Source organism: Apodemus sylvaticus, chromosome 21 (genome assembly GCF_947179515.1).
Source record: "Apodemus sylvaticus chromosome 21, mApoSyl1.1, whole genome shotgun sequence".
NCBI classification, from domain to species: domain Eukaryota; kingdom Metazoa; phylum Chordata; class Mammalia; order Rodentia; family Muridae; genus Apodemus; species Apodemus sylvaticus.
In genome coordinates this window covers 19,779,048-19,800,388 of record NC_067492.1, presented here as the reverse complement: position 1 = coordinate 19,800,388, position 21,341 = coordinate 19,779,048, and the positions used below count along the sequence as shown (strand labels likewise).

The following is a 21,341-nucleotide window of genomic DNA, read 5'->3' as shown; positions in this document are numbered from 1 at the left end:
TCCCTAGAAAGCCTTTGGGTCTCCATCTTCCAACACTGGGGTTACCTGTATTTACTGACACATCCTGATTTTACTCATGTATAGTGAATTGAACTCAGATCCTGTGCTTCCATGCCAAGCACATTACTGACTGAGCTGTCTATGTGCTCAGCTCTTGCTGGTGTGGGACTTGCTATATATTCTAGATTGATCTAGAACTTGCAGCAGTCTTCCTGCCTTTCCTTCCTGAATGCTATATGGGTTCTAAACAACCAATTCCCAAACATTTTTAATGAGCTGAAATGTTCTTCTTCTCCCTATTGTCATATTCTTTCATATTCTTTCTGGTTCCTTAGAAATACTTCATAATGTTACACTGTTTAAAGCCGTTACAATTTTAAATCATAAAGACAGAAACATCTACCTTAAAGTATTCTACGTTCTAATGGATTGGCCAGGCTAGAGCATGGGACTTAGAATTAGTATTTATGGCATACTACCTTTGAGATGATCATAGTCCTCATATATTATCTTTATTCTTAGGATTAAACGTATTAAACACAAATGGTGGCTATTAAGTTCAGGGTCTGCATTAAACTGTTTGGCTTTGTAGACAGATTTTAATATTTTAAGAAAATGTTTAGGTTTATACTATGTTATGGGCTGAGTGTTTTGCTTGCATGTGTATAGAGCACTACATGCATGCTGGTGCCTGTGGAGGAAGTCAGACGGCTTTAGGTCTCCTGTTTTATGGATGGTTATGAGCTACTGTGTGGGTGTTGAAAATTGAACCTGGGTCCTCTTCAAGAGCATCGGGGGCTTTTAACTGCTGAGCTCTCTCTCCATCCCCGACCTTTAAATGGTAAGTCTTTGTACATGTGTTTGATGTGGTGTGTGGTTGTAATCTAATTCCCTTTTGGATAAGTTTGTGATAACAGCTTCTATAAAGGTAAAGGAGAAAGCAAACTGTTCTCAAATGAGCAGCCTGAAGCTCGTTGACTCTGAGAAGTCGAAGGCTGCCCAGAGGACAGTGTCACTGCGGCACTGACTGCTAAGAGGTTCTTTCCAGCAGTTCCTCTTGAGTTAGGCAGTGGAGCAAGACATTCCTGAGAAGAAGGAAGCACTAGGTAATTTAGCGGTGGCTAAGAATAGCCCAACCGTCTATCTTTGTTATTGTTGCTGTATGTATGGCTTTGCTTTGCTTGTTTTCAAGGCCTGTAAATGGCAATGGTGATGTGCAGGTAAACCTTATAGACAGATCTTGAGATGACCAACAAACATGTGTGTTTTGATAACAAAGTTCTTTACAAAATATATAATCTTAGAGGAATACATGTGCACAGTTACCAAGTAGAAGCTGGGTGTGGCAGCGCCCACTGTAATCCCTGTGCTTGGGAGAGGGAGTTAGCCAGACGAAGAGTCAAGGCTGACCTCACCTCAGAGTGATTTTGAGACCAACATGGGCTTCCATTACAAACAAACAGTTTCTTGGAATAAAATTTATAATACTTCTGGGTCTTTCTGGACTTTTTCTAAGACCATTAAGGTCAGTGAGTCATAATGTGACCTGCTAATTCATTTAATTTTTATTGTTCTTTTTGCAGCAGGATTTCACTTTGTAGGTCTGTCTGGCCTCAAACTTGCAGCAGTCTTTCTGCCTCAGCCTCTTGAGTTCTGAGAACACTGATGTGTTCATCAGTCTTGGTGGTGTGCAGATTGTGTCTGCTCACTCTTCCTACTATAGTGTAGGATGCAGAGACACTTTGTATAAATGTTACTCTGGCCAGAGGGACCTGTTATCAGAGATTAGGAAATAAGGATTTTTCAAAATTAGCTGCTGGTTAGCTATTCAGTGGTTACAGTTTCTTAGTGGTACAAACATGATGGCTCTTGTGTGGTTGAGATGAGCACTTGAAAGCCCTTTACTGATTCAGAGATTAAGCTGAGATTGAGCTTGGAGGAAAGGTGCATTTGGTCAGAATAGAGGCCTCATTTCTACCTGTGTCAGGGCTATAATTGTATGATTTTGAATAATTCTAAGAACTTGAAAGATCAGTTGAGGGCTGAAAGTGTCAATCAGTTGTGGAGTGTTTATCTGGTATGTCAGGACTGTTCAACCCATGGGACTGTTTTTCAAAAGCTAATTTTCCTGTGTATCCTAAATTTTAAAAGTAAGGGCATTCATCTTGTTTTAAAGTCACCACTGTGGGACGCCTGCTTGCTCACCTTGCTTTCACTGTTCACTGATTTTGCTGTAGCCTACGTTGGTCTTGGACTTGATCCTCTGGCTTCCAGTCTGGTCTCCATCATCTGGGATTACAGTCATGTGTCTCTATGCCTGGCTTGGTTTGGTTGTTCTTAAGTATCTGCTTTCTGTCAAACTAATATTTTCTTTATATGTATTTCTGTTTTCTAGTGAGGAATACTAGTGAAAATGGTTTTATTTATTTTGATTTTGTAGATAAAAATTACTTGGTGTTTTACAAAAATTGAGACTTTCTTTTAAGTTTATTCAGTTCCTTGGCATAGCTATTTAGTGAAGCTAAAGTGTAGATTGGGTGTCAATTCCTGTGGTGATACATGGGCATTGCACCTGTGTCTGTGACATTCTACATTAAAAACATTCCCCAGGGTCTCTGGTGAAGGGAGTGAGAAGTCAACAGATTGCATTCATGGCCAAGCATGTGTAGCAGAGTCTACTCAAGGTGAAGATGTTCTGTTGAGAGCAGGATCCTTGATGCTAGCCATGGTGGGAGCTGTGGAAGGTTCCAGAGTGAGCCCTGCATTGAGTAGGGCTTTGGAGAACAAGCATGTGGATAAGTTGGAGAAGATGTTTTAGACATGCCACAGAGGAGTGGAATGGTTAATGTGCTAGGGGACACAGATGGTTAGAGAGGACCGAAACATGCCAGAGGGCAGTGGGAAGTCAGTGGACATTTCTTTTTTGTTGAATAGAAATGGCCCATTGTGAAAACAACAGGCAAATGGTGACTTTTAGAAATGGTTTGTTGTTGTTTTCATTTCTGTTCGTTTTGAAACAGCCTCAGTTTGTAGCCAGGCCAGCTTGGGTCTCACTCCTGTAGGCTAAGGCTGTCCTCACACTCTAGATGCTCTCTGTGCTCTTCAGCCCGACTGCTAGATCATAGGAGTGCCTCACCTTGTCAGGCTGGACATTTGTTTATGTTGGTTCTTAACTGTTGTTTTGCTTTAAGGTAGCTTGACTTCATAGTGAATACATGGACTTCACAGTGAGTATGTGGACTTCACATCCTGTGGCTCTAAAATGCCAGCAGTAGTTATTTTGAAGCATGCCAGGAATAGGACAGATACTGTATTATAAGATTGCACTTAGTGCTTTCTATGTGTTTGCACTGTGAGGTCTGGGGATTGCCAAGTTAAAGAGGGGAGATTGTTATTCAGTGACTTCTTTGTGTGAAAGGCTTAGTTTATATGTGTCAGATTCTATTTGAAATGTGAATTAGTAATTATTATTTTTATCTTTTTACTATTAACCCTTTGGAAATAAATAAAAACATCAGACACCAACATTAGTCAGACCCAAAGACTGTACAACTTAATGAACTTATATATAGTTAGAATTGGCATACAAAACAAAAACTTGAAACTTCACATTAAGTTTTGACACTTTCAGTATTAAATTTATTTACTGTATGCACTTATTCACCACCAAGATCACCCCAAAAAACTATGACAGAATTAAAACTAAAAACCCATTTATCTTTATATGTGTAAACTTGTATTCATTAGCAGTATTCACTGTGTATAGTTTCTTGTTCTCTTTTCTTTGTTTTACTATAACATTTGCTGGCATACACACATACTATTGACTACTGCTCTGTTTTTAGAATAATGCTGTGTGAGTTACGCTTGCATTGCTGGGACTGGGTAGCCGAGAGAAGCAACTTAAGTGGGGAGAGGCTTATTTTGGCACACTGTTTTAGAGAGTCTGAAGGCATCAGGATGGGGAAGGCAGTTTATGCCACTAGATGTCGAATCAGTAAGTAGAAAGCACCTTAGAAGGAAGGGCTGGCCTATAATCCTCGAAGACCCACCCCAGTGAGCTGCCACTTCGAGCTTAGTCCCTGCCTCCTAAAGGTTCCCCAACTTCCCTGAATAGCACATCAGTTGGGGAGTAAGTACTGTGTGTGTGTGTGTGTGTGTGTTTAAGACAGGGTCTCACTATGTAGTGTTAGTTTGCCTGGAAGTTTGCAAACCAGGCAGGCCTTGAACTCAGATCTGCTTGCATTTCCCTTTGAATTCTGGGAATAATGGTGTGTGTCCTTATGGCTAGCTAGGAACAAGCCTTTGAAAGTTTGCCCTAGGATAGTTCAGATTCCGCTCATAACAGATCTGAACCAACAAGTCAGCATGTTGAAAATTTGCCCGAGGCAGGTGGCATATCCAGTTCCTGAAAACAAAACGGGTCAAATGGGATGATAGATGGAGGCCTAAAGGGCAGTGCTGTAGGGTTCTTAAAGAAACAGAGATGATACAACTGATATTAAAGGGACTTCCAGGACACAGTGCAGATAGTTCAACAAAAGCCATCTCACAACAAAAGGCTGAGAATCTGGTAGTTGTTGAGCCCATGGGACTAGATGATTCAGTAGTCCAAATCTAGTGCTAGAGTCTGGGGAGCTTCTTGAAAAGCTGCTGGTTCTCAGTCTGTGTTAGAATCTTGAAGGAGTTGGATTTAATACTAGTCACAGTAACAGGACAGACAAACTTGCCAGCCAAGTGAGGCAGGCAGGCAATAGCAAAGCTTCCTTCTTTGTGTCCTTTTATGTGAGCTGCCAGGTGTGGCCCAGGTGTAGGGTGAATGTTCCTGCTTTAGTAATCTGTTTAAGAAGATCCCTTTCTCACTGGTACACAGCAGTGTGGGCCTGGTTGATTCTAGATATTGCCACGTTGACAATCAAGATCAGCCACCACCGAGGAGATGCTTGGCTAGCTTTGAGTATAAGAACTGCACACATGTAATTCAGACAAATGTTCTTGTTAATGATTTCTTTCTCTTGGTATTTTTTAGAGAAATATGAAACACAATGGGAGCAGAAATTGTTTGAATAGAAGAAGTAGGTTTGGTTCTCGAGAAAGAGACTGGCTAAGAGAAGATGTGAAGAGAGGCTGTGTTTACCTTTATGGAGCAGACACACCCACTGCCACTACAACCACCACCTCCTCCTCCACATCCTCCTCCTCTTCTGATTTACATCTTGTCCTTTGCACAGTAGAGACACCAGCGTCAGAAATATGTGCTGGAGAGGGACGAGAAAGTCTCTATCTACAACTTCATGGAGATCTGGTCAGGTGAGGCCTAGAGGTTTTCTTCTTGATGTTTTATTTTGTTTTGAGTCGAGAGTTGCCCTCATGCATTAGTGTGGTCTCAAACTCACAATTCTGCTTCAGTCTCTCAAGTGCTAGGATTATAGGCATGCATTATTATACTGAGCTGATGCCTGAGTCTTAACACTGATTCTACTGTGATATTAGTAACTTGTCTATCTCATTGGAAGTGGGCTTGAGGATTATAATTACATTTTGTAAGTGATGGTGATTTTAGAGTTAATGGGCTTGAAAAAGATTTGTCCTTGGAATGATTAATGTTTTTAAAAATTACTGTTTTGTATGTAGTGTGTCCACATATTTATGTATGTGCCTGTAGGTCAGAGGTCGATGTCAAGTGTCTTCCTCTATTGCTTCTTAAAGGTTTATTTTGAACTATGTTTAGGATGTGTGTGTGTGTGTGTGTGTGTGTGTGTGTGTTCAGCAAATGTTCAGCAAATGGTGCCAGAGCTGAATTCCTCTGTATCTGCTCTCTCACACAGAGGGGTTTTTCTGGAGGGTAAGCCCCTAGAAGTGCAGTTATCTGTGGTTAAAGGAATATGACCATTTATAATTTTGATAGATATTTTTAACTCCTTCACACAAGCGTGTGTGCATGCGTGAGGGTATGTGCATGCGAGCTGTCTGACTTGCGTGGTGGGCACCTAACTCAGGTCCTCTGGACCAGCAGCAAGTGTTCCTAATAACTGTTAAGCTATCTATTTCTCTAGCCCTGCATTTTGAGGTAGCTCCTGACCTGGGAGCTTACCCACTGTTAGACTTACTTGTCAGTGAGCCCTGGGTCTCTGTCTGCCTCAGCCATCACACCTGGCCTATGTGTGGGTGCTGGGGGTCCAAACTCAGGCCTTCCTGCTTACATGGCTGATGCTCTACTGACTGAGCATCTTCCCAGGCTGTCTCTTTATGATTCTCAATCTAAAAATTAGAATGAAGGAAACTTTGATAGTTCTTCTATTTGGAATACATTTTAGGTCCTATATACAATTTTAAAGATGTGAAAAGTTACCTTTTGGGGAATTGTAGGTACAACATAGTTGAAATATACACAAGGTTACAGAGTGGGAAGTAAGTCCTTCTCTGTCCACCATTCCGGAGCTAGCTATGCCTTCTTAGGAAGACAGTTGCTAGTATGTTTCTTAAGAATTCACATGCTTGCTGGGCGGTGGTGGCGCACGCCTGTAGTCCTAGCACTCTGGGAGGCAGAGGCAGGCGGATTTCTGAGTTCGAGGCCAGCCTGGTCTACAGAGTGAGCCAAGGTTATACAGAGAAACCCTGTCTTGGAAAAAAAAAAAAATCCAAAAAAAAAAAAAAAAAAAAAAAACCACATGCTTATACCTCCACATCTACATCTTCAAAGCAACACATTGTTCACTTACTATCTCTGAGAGAGATCTCCATATCCATAATTATATAAATATCATTTACTTAATATCTACATGACTATTCTACTTTATGTGTCACCATAATTTTAGCTAATTTCCCTTATCTCTCATTATGGATATTTGCCTGCTACCAGTTGTTAGCACAGCAAACGGTGCCAGAGCTGAATTCCTCTGTATCTGCTTTCTCACACAGAGGGATTTTTCTGGAGGGTAAGCCCCTAGAAGTGCAGTTATCCGTGGTCAAAGGAATATGACCACTTATAATTTTGATAGCTATTTTCAACTCCTTCATAGAGGTTATATTCCCATCTAAAATAGAAAAATACAGGGCTAGAGAGATGGTTCAGCAGCTAAGAACACCTAGCTGCCTTTCCAGAAGATCTAGGTTCAGATCCTAGTACCTACATGGTGGTTCTCAAATATCTGTAACTTCAGTCTCAGGGGACTCAGCATCCTCTTCTGGCCTTCTTGAGCATCAGGCATGCACATGATACAGACATACATGTAGGCAAAACAGCCATATATGAAAATAAATCCTTATTTTTTTAATTTAAAAAAAAAATCCCAGAAATAAAATATACCCATTTCTTCTTTATTTTCTCCAAAATGTTAGTATTTAATTTTATATGTAAGCGTAGATGCAATATTCATGCATGAGCTGAACAAACTTATAAAAGACAACAGTTATTTGTTTGTTCATTTATTTACTTACATTTCTGGATTTAAACCCAAGGCCTCAACGTATGAGCCAAGCACTGTGCCCTAAGCTATGCTTCTAGACTTTGTTTACAGTTTTAAAATAAGAGACTCCTGAAGGAAGTCAGCTTTCCAAAGACAATCCTTTTCCAACCCTACTGGAAGTTGAACAGGAGGGTTTCTGTTTTTTCTGGGTTTTTTTTTGTTTGTTTGTTTGTTTGAGACAGGGTCTCATGTAGTTGAGGTTAGCCATGAATTCCTGATCCTTCTGCCTTTTCCTCCCAAGTGTTCGGGATTACAAGTGTGTACCACCATACCAGGCTTACATGGGGGTTTTGCTATTCTGCTTTAATATTTATTTCTCTTAATGCGTGAAGTTGAACATATTTGCACAAGCTTAAAAGCAATTTGTATCTTTTTTTTAAGATTTTGTCTCTTTCTTTTTTTTTTTTTAAGATTTATTTATTATTATATGTAAGTACACTGTAGCTGTCTTTAGACATAGGAGAAGAGGGCATCAGATCTCATTATGGATGGTTGTGAGCCCACCATGTGGATGCTGGGATTTGAACTCTGTACCTTCGGAAGAGCAGTCAGTGCTCCTAACCACTGAGTCATCTCACCAGCCCCAGCAATTTGTGTCTTAAATTTTTTATATAAAGACAAATAGTCTTTATCTTAGTTAGGGTTTCTATTGCTGTGAAGAAACACCACAATATAGCAACTCTTATAAAGGAAAACATTAATTGGGTCTGGCTTACAGGTTCAGAAGTTCAGTCCATTATTGCATGACAGCACACAGGCAGACATTGTGCTAGAGAGGTAGCTGAGATTTCTACATCTGGATGGGCAGGCAGCAGGAAGAAGGAATGAGCCACTGGGCATGGCTTGAGGTTCTGAGAACTCGATGCTCAGCCCCCAATGACGTACTTTTTCCACACCTCCTAATAGTACCACTCCTTGTGGACCTGTGGGGCCCATTTTCATTCAGACTACTACGTTCCACTTCCTGGCTCCCATAGGCTTATAGCCATATCATAGTCCAACTTCAGAAGTCCCCATAGGCTATCACAGTCTCAGCACTGTTTAAAAGTTCAAAGTTCCGAGTCTCTTCTGAGACTCATGCAGTCTCTTAACTGTGATCCCCTATAAAGTCAAAATGAAAAAGCAGAACACATACTTCTAGCATATAATGGCACAGGATATTCATGTATTACCATCCCAAAAGGGGGGAAAGGGAACATAATGAGGAAATACTGGACCAAAGCCAGACCAAAAACCAGCTGGGCAAACTCCAAACTACATCTCCATGTCTGATGTCAAAGTGCCCTTTAGATCTTCAACTCCTTTTGGCTTGGTTGGCTGCAGCACACTTCTTTCTCTTGGGCTGGTTCCACTCCCTGTTAGCAGCTCTCCTGGGCAGGTATCCCACAGCTCTGGCATCTCCAACACTTTGTGGTCTCCAAGGCAATCCAGGCTTTACCTTCATTGCTTCACACTGTGGCCTCTTTAGGCCTTCATGCAGGCAGACCCCTGACATACGCCTTGGCCTCAGCTGCTTTCCTTAGTGGTGGAGGGAGGCTCCATAACCCTTTCTTCTCTCCTTGACACTCAGTTGAGAACCATGTGGCCAAAGCTGCTACCTTCTGCTGCTTGCTGGGGCTGGAACATGGCCCACTTGTTCAATTGCATCTTCACCAGCTTTCTGTTGTCCTTCACTGCTTAAGCCTGGCTGTCCTGGAACTCAGTCTATAAGCCAGACTGGCCTTGAACTTACAGATCTGCCAGCCTCTGCCTTCTGAGTGCTGGGATTATATGTGTGCACCACAGTGCCTGGCCCTAAGCTTTTCTTTAATTCACCTTTACTTTCCTTTAATTCCTTCTCAGGAGTTGGAAGCTTAGCTGGGCAGGCTCTTGTCCTGACATCAGCACTACCTTTATTCTATTTGGCGTCAGATTTTTCTTTAATATGCTTATCGCCTTGAACACAGAACTTATCTCCATTCCACTTTCTGGTGTCTCCTCTCCCTCAAACTGTACATTTTGTATTTTCTCTCTCAGCTCGCTCCTTTTCATTTTAGATCTGCATAAGAGTGAACACTAACAACCATACAACAGAGTCAATACTAGGCTGTCTTGAGAGTTTTCTCTATCAGTACAATTAATCCAAAACTCTTCAATTTATTCTGAAGCCGACTCTTCGGACAAAGGCAAAAAGCAGCCACATTCTTTGCCAAAATGTTATGAGAACAGTCTGTAGGCCACACACTAAAATTTTTCTTTGAAACATCGTGAGTTGGGCCCCTATAATTCAAATCACCCCCTGCACCACTGCTTCCATGTACCTATAGTATGGCCAGCCCATAAAGCCTCACTTCAAGTGTTTACCATCTTTTTAAATCTAAAATTCCAAAGTCTACATTTCTCCAAACAAAAACATGATCCAGCCTATCATGATACCCAGTTCTCCTGGTACCAACTTCTGTCTTATTTAGGGTTTCTATTGCTGTGAAGAGACACCATGATCATGGTAACTCTTATAAAGGACAACATATTAATTTGGGCTGGCTTCAAATTCAGAGCTTCAGTCCATTATTGTCTTGGCAGGAAGCATGACAGCACACAGGCAGACATAGTGCTAGAGAGGTAGCTGAGATAGATTTCTACATCTGGATGGGCAGGCAGCAGGAAGAATGAATGAACCTGGCTTGTGGGGGCAGTGACTTCTTCCAGCAAGACCACACCTCCTAGTAGTGCCACTCCCTGTGGGCCTATGGGGATCAATTTCATTCAAACCACCACAGTCTTACAGTATCTCTATTTCAATGTTAAAAAAATAAAATTAGTTCTTTAAATGCTTCAGTATATGTTTCTGTCCTTTTCAGTAGTAAACAGAAACAGAAGTCCAGGCCTTGGATTTAGCATTCTTGAAGTGTGTACATGAAGGAGCTTCTTGTACCTTAGAGGTGTGGTTACAATAGTAACACCTTTTGCTGAGCCCACAGCTGATGCCTCCCAGTGTGAACTGAAGTTTACTGGAATTCTTTTTAGGAGCTAGAGGAAATCCTGAAAAGTAGATTAGCATTTGAATGTTTTCCCTGTTCCCAAGTTAACTACATTCCTAAATCCTTTTGTATAATAAAAAGGATCAGAGGGGGTGATCCTTAGGCTATTCTAAATCTTAATGCGAATCTGATCTAATTTTATCAGGTGGAAAGCCTTGACCTAGATTACAGCTGGCAGTGATTGATAGTATGCACTTGTTTAAGCAGATGTCTTATTCGTTTACCAATGTTTGCATTAGAAGATGCTAGGAATAAGACTACACTCTCCATACTTTGTTCCCACTAGTTGTGTAATTAGTTAAGAATTCAAATGTGATATAGTTTATTAACATGAGAATGTAAACTGTAATTAAAGTGGAAAGTTTACCTCTGGTTAGCCCTGTAGTTTTGATAATTAATAGTGAAGTAGCTCTTTAAAGATATAATTTATTAGAAAATATTGAAAACAGTGTTGAACTTTAGATGAATATAACAGGTGTGCTTTCATTTACTGGAGGAAGAGCTCAAGACCTTACACATCTGAGGAAGAGGAAGGCTGCCTGGGCTCAGTTAACTCCGGGAGCTTATTTGCAATAGTCAGTTCCTTAGTATGGTACCCATGTTTCTCATCACATCTTTACAAGAACTTTGGGGTTGTCTTTTTCCTTTTATGTGAGGAAGATTGATGTTATGAGAGAGTCCAATGACCAGTCCAAGGTCAGGCAGAGATTGCTGGGCAATTGATGGGTCTGATTCACTGAATTCACTGCGTAAAGGTCTTAGAGGAGAGGAGGAGCTGGCACAGAGACTCTTCTTACTCAGTTTTACTGCCTAATCAGGTCTGCTTCCAGATCTGTAAAATCTCTTCCTTAGTCGTTGATGGCTTGAGCTTAGTCTTGTATTATCTGATCAGAGGAGTAGGTCCTTTCTTCAGAGTAGACTTTTGTAAGGTAGCCGATAATTGCTGAAGCAGTGTTGCTTTTGAGAACCTTTCTTGATGATTACTGAAGTTCTGTGTGCTGATTGAAGAAATTTTGGAAAATGAAAAAGCATATTCACCATGTATGCTTTATATAGATTACCTTATTAAATCCGAAGAGTCTTGTGAAGTAAATGGTTTATTTTATAAGAGGGAATACTCTGACCTAAGAGTAATCAGATGGAAAGTGGTGGAGCTAGAGCTTGAGCGCTGGTGCTCTAATACCAGATCCTAGCCTTACAACCTATATTGGTGCATTTTTTTCACTAGATATTTTACAAGTACACATACACCTTTTAATAATTATATATTTGAGCACATATCATGTATTCATTTTATATCCTTGTAATTCCTTTAGTGTAAGATCATCTTAATTTTATTGTGTTATTAAAACTTTGACTTTAGATACCAGTTTTAATAGTAACAGATTATTCTGTCTTAGAGGTATAAGTTGTTTAAAAATTGAATGTTGGGGGCCAGGGAGATGATTCAGCATGTAAAGACCCTTGTTGCCAAACCAGACAAGTTGGGTCCCTGGGCTTCACATAGTGGACATGCACACCATGGTGTGTGTATGTGTATATATACACACTAAATATAAAACTTTTTTTTTTTTGAGAGCAAAGTTAGATGTGTTGATATACACCTGTCATCCCAGTACTTGGGAGGTTGAAGCAGGAAGATGAGAGTTCCTGGTGATTCTTCAGCTACATATGATGTTGGAGGCCAGCCTAGACTACCTGAGACCTTATCTCCAAAACTGAAAAAAAGAATTGAGACTTAATATACTTAAATTGGATTATAGAATGAAAAAGTATGGTTCAGATTCTGTCCCTGACAATTTACTATGCAAGTTCATAATGTTCTGTGCTTTATGAATTTGTGGAATGGAGAATATTTTCATTGTTTATCATAAGGATTAAATCCACGGTATCTGATATGAGAAGTAATGACTGACTTCTTGTAAGTAACACTTATTAAACTGTCCAGCTAGGAACCTTATAAAGGTATAGATTCTGGCTGAGTGGTGGTAATACATACTTTAATCCCAGCACTTGGCAGAGACAGGTAGATTTGTATGAGTTGGAGGCTAGCCTGGTCTATAGATTGAGTTCCAGGTCAGCCAAAGCTACACAGAAAAACCTGTTTTGAAAATTCAAAATAAATAAATAAATAAAATGCAGATCTGATTCAGAATATTACAATAGCCTGAGATCATACTTCTGATTTGTCTCATTGGTTGTTTTTTGTCAGATAGGGTTTTGCTATATAGTACTAGTTGGCCAAGTACTTTTCTGTGTAGCTCATTGTGGCTCTGAACTCCCAACAGTCCTCCTGCTTCAACCTGGCCTTCTGAGTGCTTGGATTACACATATTCATCACCATACCTGACTTTTGAGATAGTAGCCCTACTAAGCTCCTGTGTGATACACAGCACTTTAAGTATCAGTGAAGTAAAGCACTTAGAATGTTGTCTGGTACTACCTAATAAGTATTCATACATTCCATCTCACCTAGGGCTATTATGTGTGGTAAGTATGTGCTCAGCCATTGAGCTATTTTCCCAGCCTAGTGCTTAGTAAATATTCCTTATGTGGGTGTTTCAAATCATTCAACTCTTGAAAATAGTATTGTTACCTGAACCACTGCATGTAATCCTGGCTAGGTCCTGGAAATCTGTTTTCTCTAATTTATTCCTTTCTTCTTTCCTTTTAAGTGCTATTTATTTGTTCATTTATTTCTGTTACTCTTTTCTTTTTCCAATTAGGGGTTTGTGTGGTAGTTTGAATAAGAATGGCCTCTACTGGCTCATATATTTGAATGTTTAGTCACCAAAGAGTGACCCTATTTGAAAGGATTAGAAGGATTAGGAGGTATGGCCTTGATGGAAGAAGTGTGACCCTGGGAGTGGGCTTTGAGTTTCAAAGGCACTTATCAAGTCCAGAGTCTGTCTGCCTAAGGATCAGACTGTAGCTCTCAGCCAATGCTCTAGCACCTACTTGCATACCACCTTGTCCCCACCATGATGACAATGCTCTAAACCTCTGAAATTGTAAGCAAGTTCCCAACTATATGCTTTCTTTTATAAGAGTTGCCTTGGTCATGATGTCTCTTCACAGTAAAAGAACAATGACTAAGACAGCTTGTGACTCAGTTATACTAGAAGGGTTACAAACTTAGAGAATTGTAGCACTTGAAGGAACCTTTGAGAAATCATCTACTAAAGAAGTAAACAAGTGTACATAACCCAACAGCACCCTCATATCCATTGTGTGTTGGGGCAGGGGTTCTTGGATGTGTCAATTACTGGGATGTTATCCAGCATTTAGGGGGCAAGAGAAAGAAAAGCTTAGTATCTCAAATGTGTGGCACAGCAAATTATCCTGCTTCCAAAGCCAGGAACTTTCCCACTGGGAGTTACTGAGGTCACTTATTTCCTTTTGTTTTATAAATGTGGAAGAATCCCAGAAAATTGGTTGGATTATATTCCTGTAGTTGATTGGGAAAAAATATTTCCATCTCAGCATGCTCTTTACCTTGTACTATTTAGCCTCGTCTTTTTCTGTTGAGCTGTGTAAGTAGCAAATGACTCATCACAAAGCTTATTGTAATCATTCCCTTCAGGTGAAAAGTTGTAATAAGATCATAATAAAAACAGATTGCCCTTTGACTCACAGTCATATATCTGCTTTTGTTCTTAGTGACCAAAATGACTAAGATGTCAAGTGTTTAATGGCCATCTTTAAGGTAAGCTCTGAGAGCTGATAGGCTGTTTATAGCAGAAGATAACACTGGAGGGAATTGGGCTCCTGAGTTCTAATCTCTCTGTCACTGCTGCGTGACTTTTTACAAGTCATCAAATCTGTTTTATATAGCTAGACACACACCTATAAGAGGAAGAGTACACATATCCGTACTATACATTTCCTTTTCTTCCCCCTCAGTGCAGTGCTGAGGATCACACTTAAGGATTTGTAGCTTAAGTTCTTTACTAAGCTAAATTCTCATCCCTCTTTACCGTATTTTGAAGTAGAGTGAAATTTCTTGTTTCTAGATCTATTCCAGACTGTTACTGAAAGAAGAAAAGGAGATTTGTGTTTTCTTCACATTTCAGCACTCTGTTTTTGAGATTGTGTCTCATGTAGCCCAGGCTGGCCTTGAATTTGCTGTGTAGCCAAGAATGACCTTGCCCAGGAGTGTCACCTGTCTTTAGCTATCCATGTGCTGTCATTATAGGAGTGTGCCCAGTTCTACAATAAAAAAAAAAAAAAAATTAGGTAGTAAAAAACTCACAGATAGTTGGCCTAGAGAGATGGCTCAGCAGTTAAGAGCAGTTAAGTTTTTCTAGAGGTCCTGAGTTCAATTCTCAGCAACCACATGGTAGCTCATAGCCATCCGTAATGGGATTTGATGCCCTCTTCTTGTGTGTCTGAAGACAGTGACAGTGTACTCATACATAAAATAAATAAATTAAAAAAGAAGTCACGGGCTGGAGAGATGGCTCAGTGGTCAAGAGCATTGACTGCTCTTCCAGAGGTCCTGAGTTCAAATCCCAGCAACCACATGGTGGCATTACATGGGGCATCTGTAATGAGATCTGATGCCCTCTTCTGGTGTGTCTGAAGACAACAACAGTGTACTTACATAAAATAAATGAATAAATCTTTTTAAAAAATCACAAATAGTAAAATATCAGCACATATTTTGGTTCAGAGTTTCTCTGTTTGTTTTTTTTTCCTGTGGAGGAAATAAAGTTATATTTAATAAAAGAAGAAGAAAGTCAGCCGGGCGTGGTGGCACACGCCTGTAATCCCAGCACTTGGGAGGCAGAGGCAGGCGAATTTCTGAGTTCGAGGCCATCCTGGTCTACAGAGTGAGTTCCAAGACAGCCAGGACTACACATAGAAACCCTGTCTCGAAAAACAAAACAAAACAAAACAACAACAACAACAAAAAAAAAAAAAAAAACAAAAGAAGAAGAAAGAGCTGGGGAGATGGCTCAGTGGATATTGCCCTCTGATTCCCAGGACCCGCATGGTGGAAGGAGAAAACGGACTCCTGCAAGTTGTCCTCTGACTTCCATATATGTATTATGTGTGTGCCTGTACCCTGTACACCATGCACAGGTACAAACTAAATAAATGTAATAAAAATTAAAAGAAAAAACAAAACAAAAGGGTGGTGAGGCATATAGGATTAAGATATATTCTATACATATATGAAACTGTAAAAGAATAAATGAAAGATACAAAAAAAAAATGGGGGAGGAAGCTGGAGAGATGGCTTAGAGGTTAAGAGGACTGACTGCTCTTCCAGAGGTCCTGAGTTTAATTCACATGGTGGTTGCCCTCTTTTGGTGTGCCTGAAGACAGCTACAGTGTGCTCATATACATTAAATAAATCTAAAAAAAAAAACAAAACCAAAAAATATAGAGCACTGTCCTTATCGCAGAATGGAGTAGCTCTTCTGGGGTACCCAGGCCATCTGCATGTCTGGACAACTAGATACAAACTGGAAGTTCCCAGGAGCTGCGCAAGTTCAGTAGTTCCCTGGAAGGCTCAGCAGAAGGGAGGAAAGTACTGTAAGCAGGATTAGAGTTTGGATGTAAAGGATGCAAGTCAGACCCACACCTGAAGAGAAGCAGGGCAAGGTCTGGGAGAATCCACATCTGTGTGTTTTACTAACCAGGAAGCTTTCCTGAGCTTGTACATAACCTTTATTGAGACTTAGTATAAAAGTCCATGTCCACAAGTGTCTTAGTTAGGTTTTTACTGCTGTGAACAGACACCATGACCAAGGCAAGTCTTATAAGGACAACAGTTAATTGGGGCTGGCTTACAGGTTCAGAGGTTCAGTCCATCATCATCATGGTGGGAGCATGGCAGCATCCAGGCAGGCGTGGTGTAAGAAGAGCTGAGAGTTCTGCATCTTCATCTGAAGGCTGCTAGCAGAATACTGGCTCCCAGGCAGCTACAAGGGTATTAGCCCTTACCCACAAGGCCACACCTACTGCAAAAAGGCCACAACTCCCCACAGTGCCACTTCCTGGGCCAAGAATATACAAACCATCACATTCCACTCCTTGGCCCCCACAGGGTTGTTGTTTAAACACAGGAGTCTATGGGGGCCATACCTAAATATAGCATAATACAGAATACATTTAGTCCAACTTCCAAAGTCCCTGTAGTCTATAGCAGTCTCAACATTGTTAAAAGTTCAAAGTCTCTTCTGAGATTAATCTAATCACTAAATTGTAATCCCCAAAGCAAGACAGGAAACTGGCTAGGCAAACTCCAAAATCTGCATTTCTATGGCTGATGTCAAAGCAGTCTTCTGATCTCTAACTTCCTTTTCATTTTTGTTGGCTGCAACAAACCTCTTTCTCCTGGGCTAGCTGGTTCCACTTCCTGCTAGCTAGCAGCTTTTCTCAGCCCACTGCTCTGACATCTAGAATATCTTGGGGTCTCCAAGGCAACTTCAGTGTCTGGATCCACATATGATTTTCTAGTCTCCTCCAAAGGACTGGTGTTTCTTTTCCAGCTCTGCCTTCTGTAGCACTCTAAGCTCAGGTTGAACCACTTCACTGCTGCTGCTGTTCTTGGTGATCATCCCATGGTACTGGCATCTTTAACACACTGGGGTCTTCAGCTGCAACTAGGCTTCACCATTAGCCTCTCATAGGCTCTCTTCATGTTGCCAAGCCTCAAATCCTTTGCATGACCCCTTCAGTCCTAGCCCATCAACTGCACCTGAGGCTACACCTTCGCCAATGGCCTTCCATGGCCTTTCACAGTGCCAGGCTTCAGCTGCTCTTCATGACTCCTTCATGCCGTCAAAACCAGTACCACCTGGGTGACTCTTACACACCAAGTACAGCTGCAGCACAAGGTACAACCTTGACTATCTCTTGAACACGGCTTCTTATGCTTTCAGAAAACACTTCCCAGAAGATTTCACCTGATGCTGGTCTCTCCTCCTCCTCCTCCTCCTCCTCCTCCTCCTCCTCCTCCTCCTCCTCCTCCTCCTCCTCCTCCTCCTCTTCCTCCTCCTCCTTCTCCTCTTCCTCCTCTTCTTCCTCCTCCTCCTCTTCCCTCCTCCTTCTCCCCTCCTCCTCTTCCCCCTCCTCCTCCCCCTTCTTTTCTTCCCCCTTCCCTTCCGCTTCCCCCTTCCTCTCCTCTTCCCCCTTCCTCCTCCTCCTTCCTTCTCCTCCCTCCTCCTCCTCTTTCTCCTCCTCCCTCCTCCTCTCCCTCCTTCTTCTTCTATAGAGCTAATTATTTTTTTTAAGATTTATTTATTGTTATATATAAGTATACTGTAACTTTCTTCAGATACACCAGAGGGCTTCACATCTCTTTACGGATGGTTGTAAGCCACCATGTGGTTGCTAGGATTTGAACTCAGGACCTTCAGAAGAGCAGTCAGTGCTTTCAATCACTGAGCCATCTCTCCAGCCCGATGCTGGTCTCTTCTTAATCGCCACTAAATTCTTAGCTCCAGTTAACCAGCATCAAGTAGTCCTAAGTAGTCCTTTCTATTCTGGACTTTAAAGCCAGAGCCACATGGCCAAAGTTGCCACTTGCTGAGGCTGGAGCATGGCCCCCTTGTTCTATTATATTATTACCAGCTTTCTGTTTTCTAACCCCTTCACTGCCTAAGCTTGGCTGTTCTAGAACTTGCTCTGTAGACTGACTTTAAACTCAGGGATCTGCATGCCTGTCTCCTAAGCACTGGGATTAAAGGTGTGGTCCACCAAGCCTGGATTTAAGTTTTTCTTCACCTTGCTCTGTTCTAGGCTGGCCTTGAACTCAGAGATCTGCTTGTCTTTGCCTCTGGAATTGAAGGCTTGTACTATCATGCCTGGACCTAAACTTAGTTGGTGGGGTCTTGCCCAAAGGTCACTACTCCCTTAATTCAGTTTAATATCCTTGAACAAAGGCTTCAGCTCCATTTCACTTCCTGTTGCCCCTTTAATTCTCAAACCATATATTTTATACTTTTCCTTTCTCAGCTTGCTATGCTTGTTCAAAATGCTCTTCATGAGACTTAACCAGAGAACAAAGTCTTTGCTGGGCTTTTCTGAGACTTCCTTTGTCAATGCAATTAATCTGAGTATCTTCACCTTAGCCTCAGCAGACTCTTCAGAGAAGGGCAAAAATAGCTAGTTTTTTTTTTTTTTCACCAAAATACTACAAAAACAGTCTCTAGGCCACATATAGAAATTCTCCTTTTGGGCCAGATCTATACAATTCAAATCACTCTCAATAACAAAGTCTTCCATATTCCTACTAGGATAGCCCATTAAGCAAGCCCCATTTAAAGAAAGCATTCCACGGCTTTCCAAATCCAAAGTCCCCAAATCCGCATTCTTCCAGACAAAAGCATGGTCAGGCCTATCACAGCAATACCCCACTCCTGGTACCAATTTCTGCATTAGTTGTGGTTTTACTGCTGTGAAGAAACATCATGATCAAGGCAAGTCTTATAAAGGACAACATATATTTGGGGCTGGCTGACAGGTTTAGAGGTTCAGTCCATTATCAAGGGGGAAGTATGGCAGCATCCAGGCAGGTTTAGTGCAGGCAGAGCTGAGAGTTCTACGTCTTCATCTGAAGGTTGTTAGTGGAAGACTGACTTCCAGGCAGCTAGGATGATGGCCTTTTTTGTTTGTTTGTTTGTTTTTGGTTTTGGTTTTTTGGTTTTTTGGATTTGGTTTTTTTCTAGACAGGGTTTCTCTGTATAGCTCTGGCTGCCCTGGAACTCACTCTATAGACCAGGCTGGCCTCGAACTCAGAAATCTGCCTGCCTCTGCCTCCCAGAGTGCTGGGATTACAGGTGTGTGTCACCACTCCCAGTTAGGATGAAGGTCTTAAAGCTCATGCTTACAGTGCCGCACCCATTCCAACTGGGCCACACCGTCTAATACTGCCACTCCATGGGCTGAGCATATACAAACCATCACAATGGCCTGTACTTAAAACCCCATCTGTTGGGAGATGTAGACACCAGGCATCAAGACCATTGTAAGACTGAGGTGAATCTGGACTACATAGTGAGTTCCAGGACAACCAGTGCTATATAGCTAGGCCTTGTCTCAGAAAACTGTACTGCCTAAATATAAAGTTTAATACTTCCCTGTATGTGCTGTATGCTCTCCTCTGGCCCTCTTTTTAGTAGAAGTAGCAGCAGTAGCAACAACTAGAAACCAGAAGACATATTGAGCTGGACATGGTAGGACATATTTAGAATTCCACTACTTTAGAAGGAAGCTAAGGCACAATTGTCAGGAGTTCTATGCTAGCCTGGGTTATAACAGCAAGCACAACAAAAAACTAAGCTGAGCAAGAAGGAAGGCAAGCCCAGACATTTGTTTATTTTTGGTGTGCTTTGTACAGCAGTGTGCAATCTTCCAGTCTTCTCTTTGGTTCTTATTTTGTTGCAGGTGTTTATATGCAGCTTTTGTAGTAATTACTGTTTTCATTTTATATATATATTACTTAAATCCTATTGTGTCAGTGTTCTGTAGTTATTCAAATATAAAAGACTAACCTTTATAATTTGTGTCTTTACAGAGAAGTATGCTATATTTCTTCTGTATTTGTTGTATTAGTTTTATTTATTTATTTATTTATTGAATCAAGGTCTTACTTTGTAGCCTTGGCTGCCTTGGAATATTCTTTTTTTTTTTATTCAATATATTTTTTATTTACATTTCAAATGATTTCCCCTTTCCTAGCCCCCCCCCCCCATGCCTTGGAATATTCTATGTAGACCAGGCTAGCCTTGAACTCACAGAGATCTGCTTGTCTCTGCCTTCCAAGAGCTGGGACTAAAGGTGTGCACCACTATATCTGGCTGTCTTAGGGATTCTGTTGCTGTAAAGAGATGCCATGACCATAGCAACTTTTTGTAAGGAAAACATTTAATTCAGGCTGGCTTACAGTTTAGAGGTTAGTCCATTGACATCATGGTCGCCAGGAGCATGGCAGCATGCAGCAGACATGGTACTGAAGAGATAACTCACAGTTCTATATCTGGTTCTGTAGGTAACAGCAAGTGTGAGTGAGCCGTTGGGCCTGGCTTGAGCTTCTGAAACCCCAAAGCTTACTCCCAATGACATACTTCCTCCCACAAGACCACACCTACTCAAACAAGACCACACCTCCTATTAGTGCCACTCCCTAAGAGCCTATGGGGGCCATTTTCATTCAAACCACCACTGGCTTTCGTATTTTTTAATCAATGTAATTCCTAAATGTTCTTTAAGAGCTTTTGACGGTACATAGACTCTGATGTATTGCTTGTTTGTTGGTTGTTTCATGTCGAAAAGATGCTTTCTTTTTACTCTAATTAAAATATATTATTACCCTTTACTTTTGTTACACTGTGTGTGTGTGTGTGTGTGTGTGTGTGTGTGTGTTATGGGCACATGTATGCTAGTGTGGTGGTGTAGAGGTCAGAGGACAACTTGTGGGAGCTGATTCTCTCCCCCCTGTGAGTCCCAGTCAGGTGATCAGGTCTGGTCTCACCGATCTCAGTCCTAAGTTGTTTTTGAATTACAATTGTCAGTATGTTCAGGGACACATTACATGCAAGAGAGTTTGCTAAGCACTTCACATGCTATATAGGTCTTGTGAGAAAACAGGTAGTCTTAGTAGCAACCCCATGGATTGAATTTTCATTCTCATTATACTGGTAAGGAATTGAATACAGGAAGGTTAAAAAAGCAGGTCAGGGGCCTGGAGAGATGGCTCAGAGGTTAAGAGCACTGACTGCTCTTCCAAAGATCCCGAGTTCAATTCCCAGCAACTACAACTACAAGGTGGCTCACAACCATCTATAATGGAATCCAATGCCCTCTTCTGGTGTGTCTGAGGACAGATACAATGTATGCA

The 21,341-nt window shown here is 41.2% G+C and overlaps 1 protein-coding gene across 1 annotated transcript in view; it reads left to right on the top strand.

The window, feature by feature from the left end:
- Window positions 1-21,341, top strand: part of Phlpp2 (PH domain and leucine rich repeat protein phosphatase 2) — a 72,298-nt gene that overhangs the window by 2,943 nt on the left and 48,014 nt on the right. Inside the window, 1 exon segment of the mRNA XM_052166680.1 lies at window positions 5,030-5,310. Coding sequence (XP_052022640.1) covers window positions 5,030-5,310 — 281 coding nt within the window.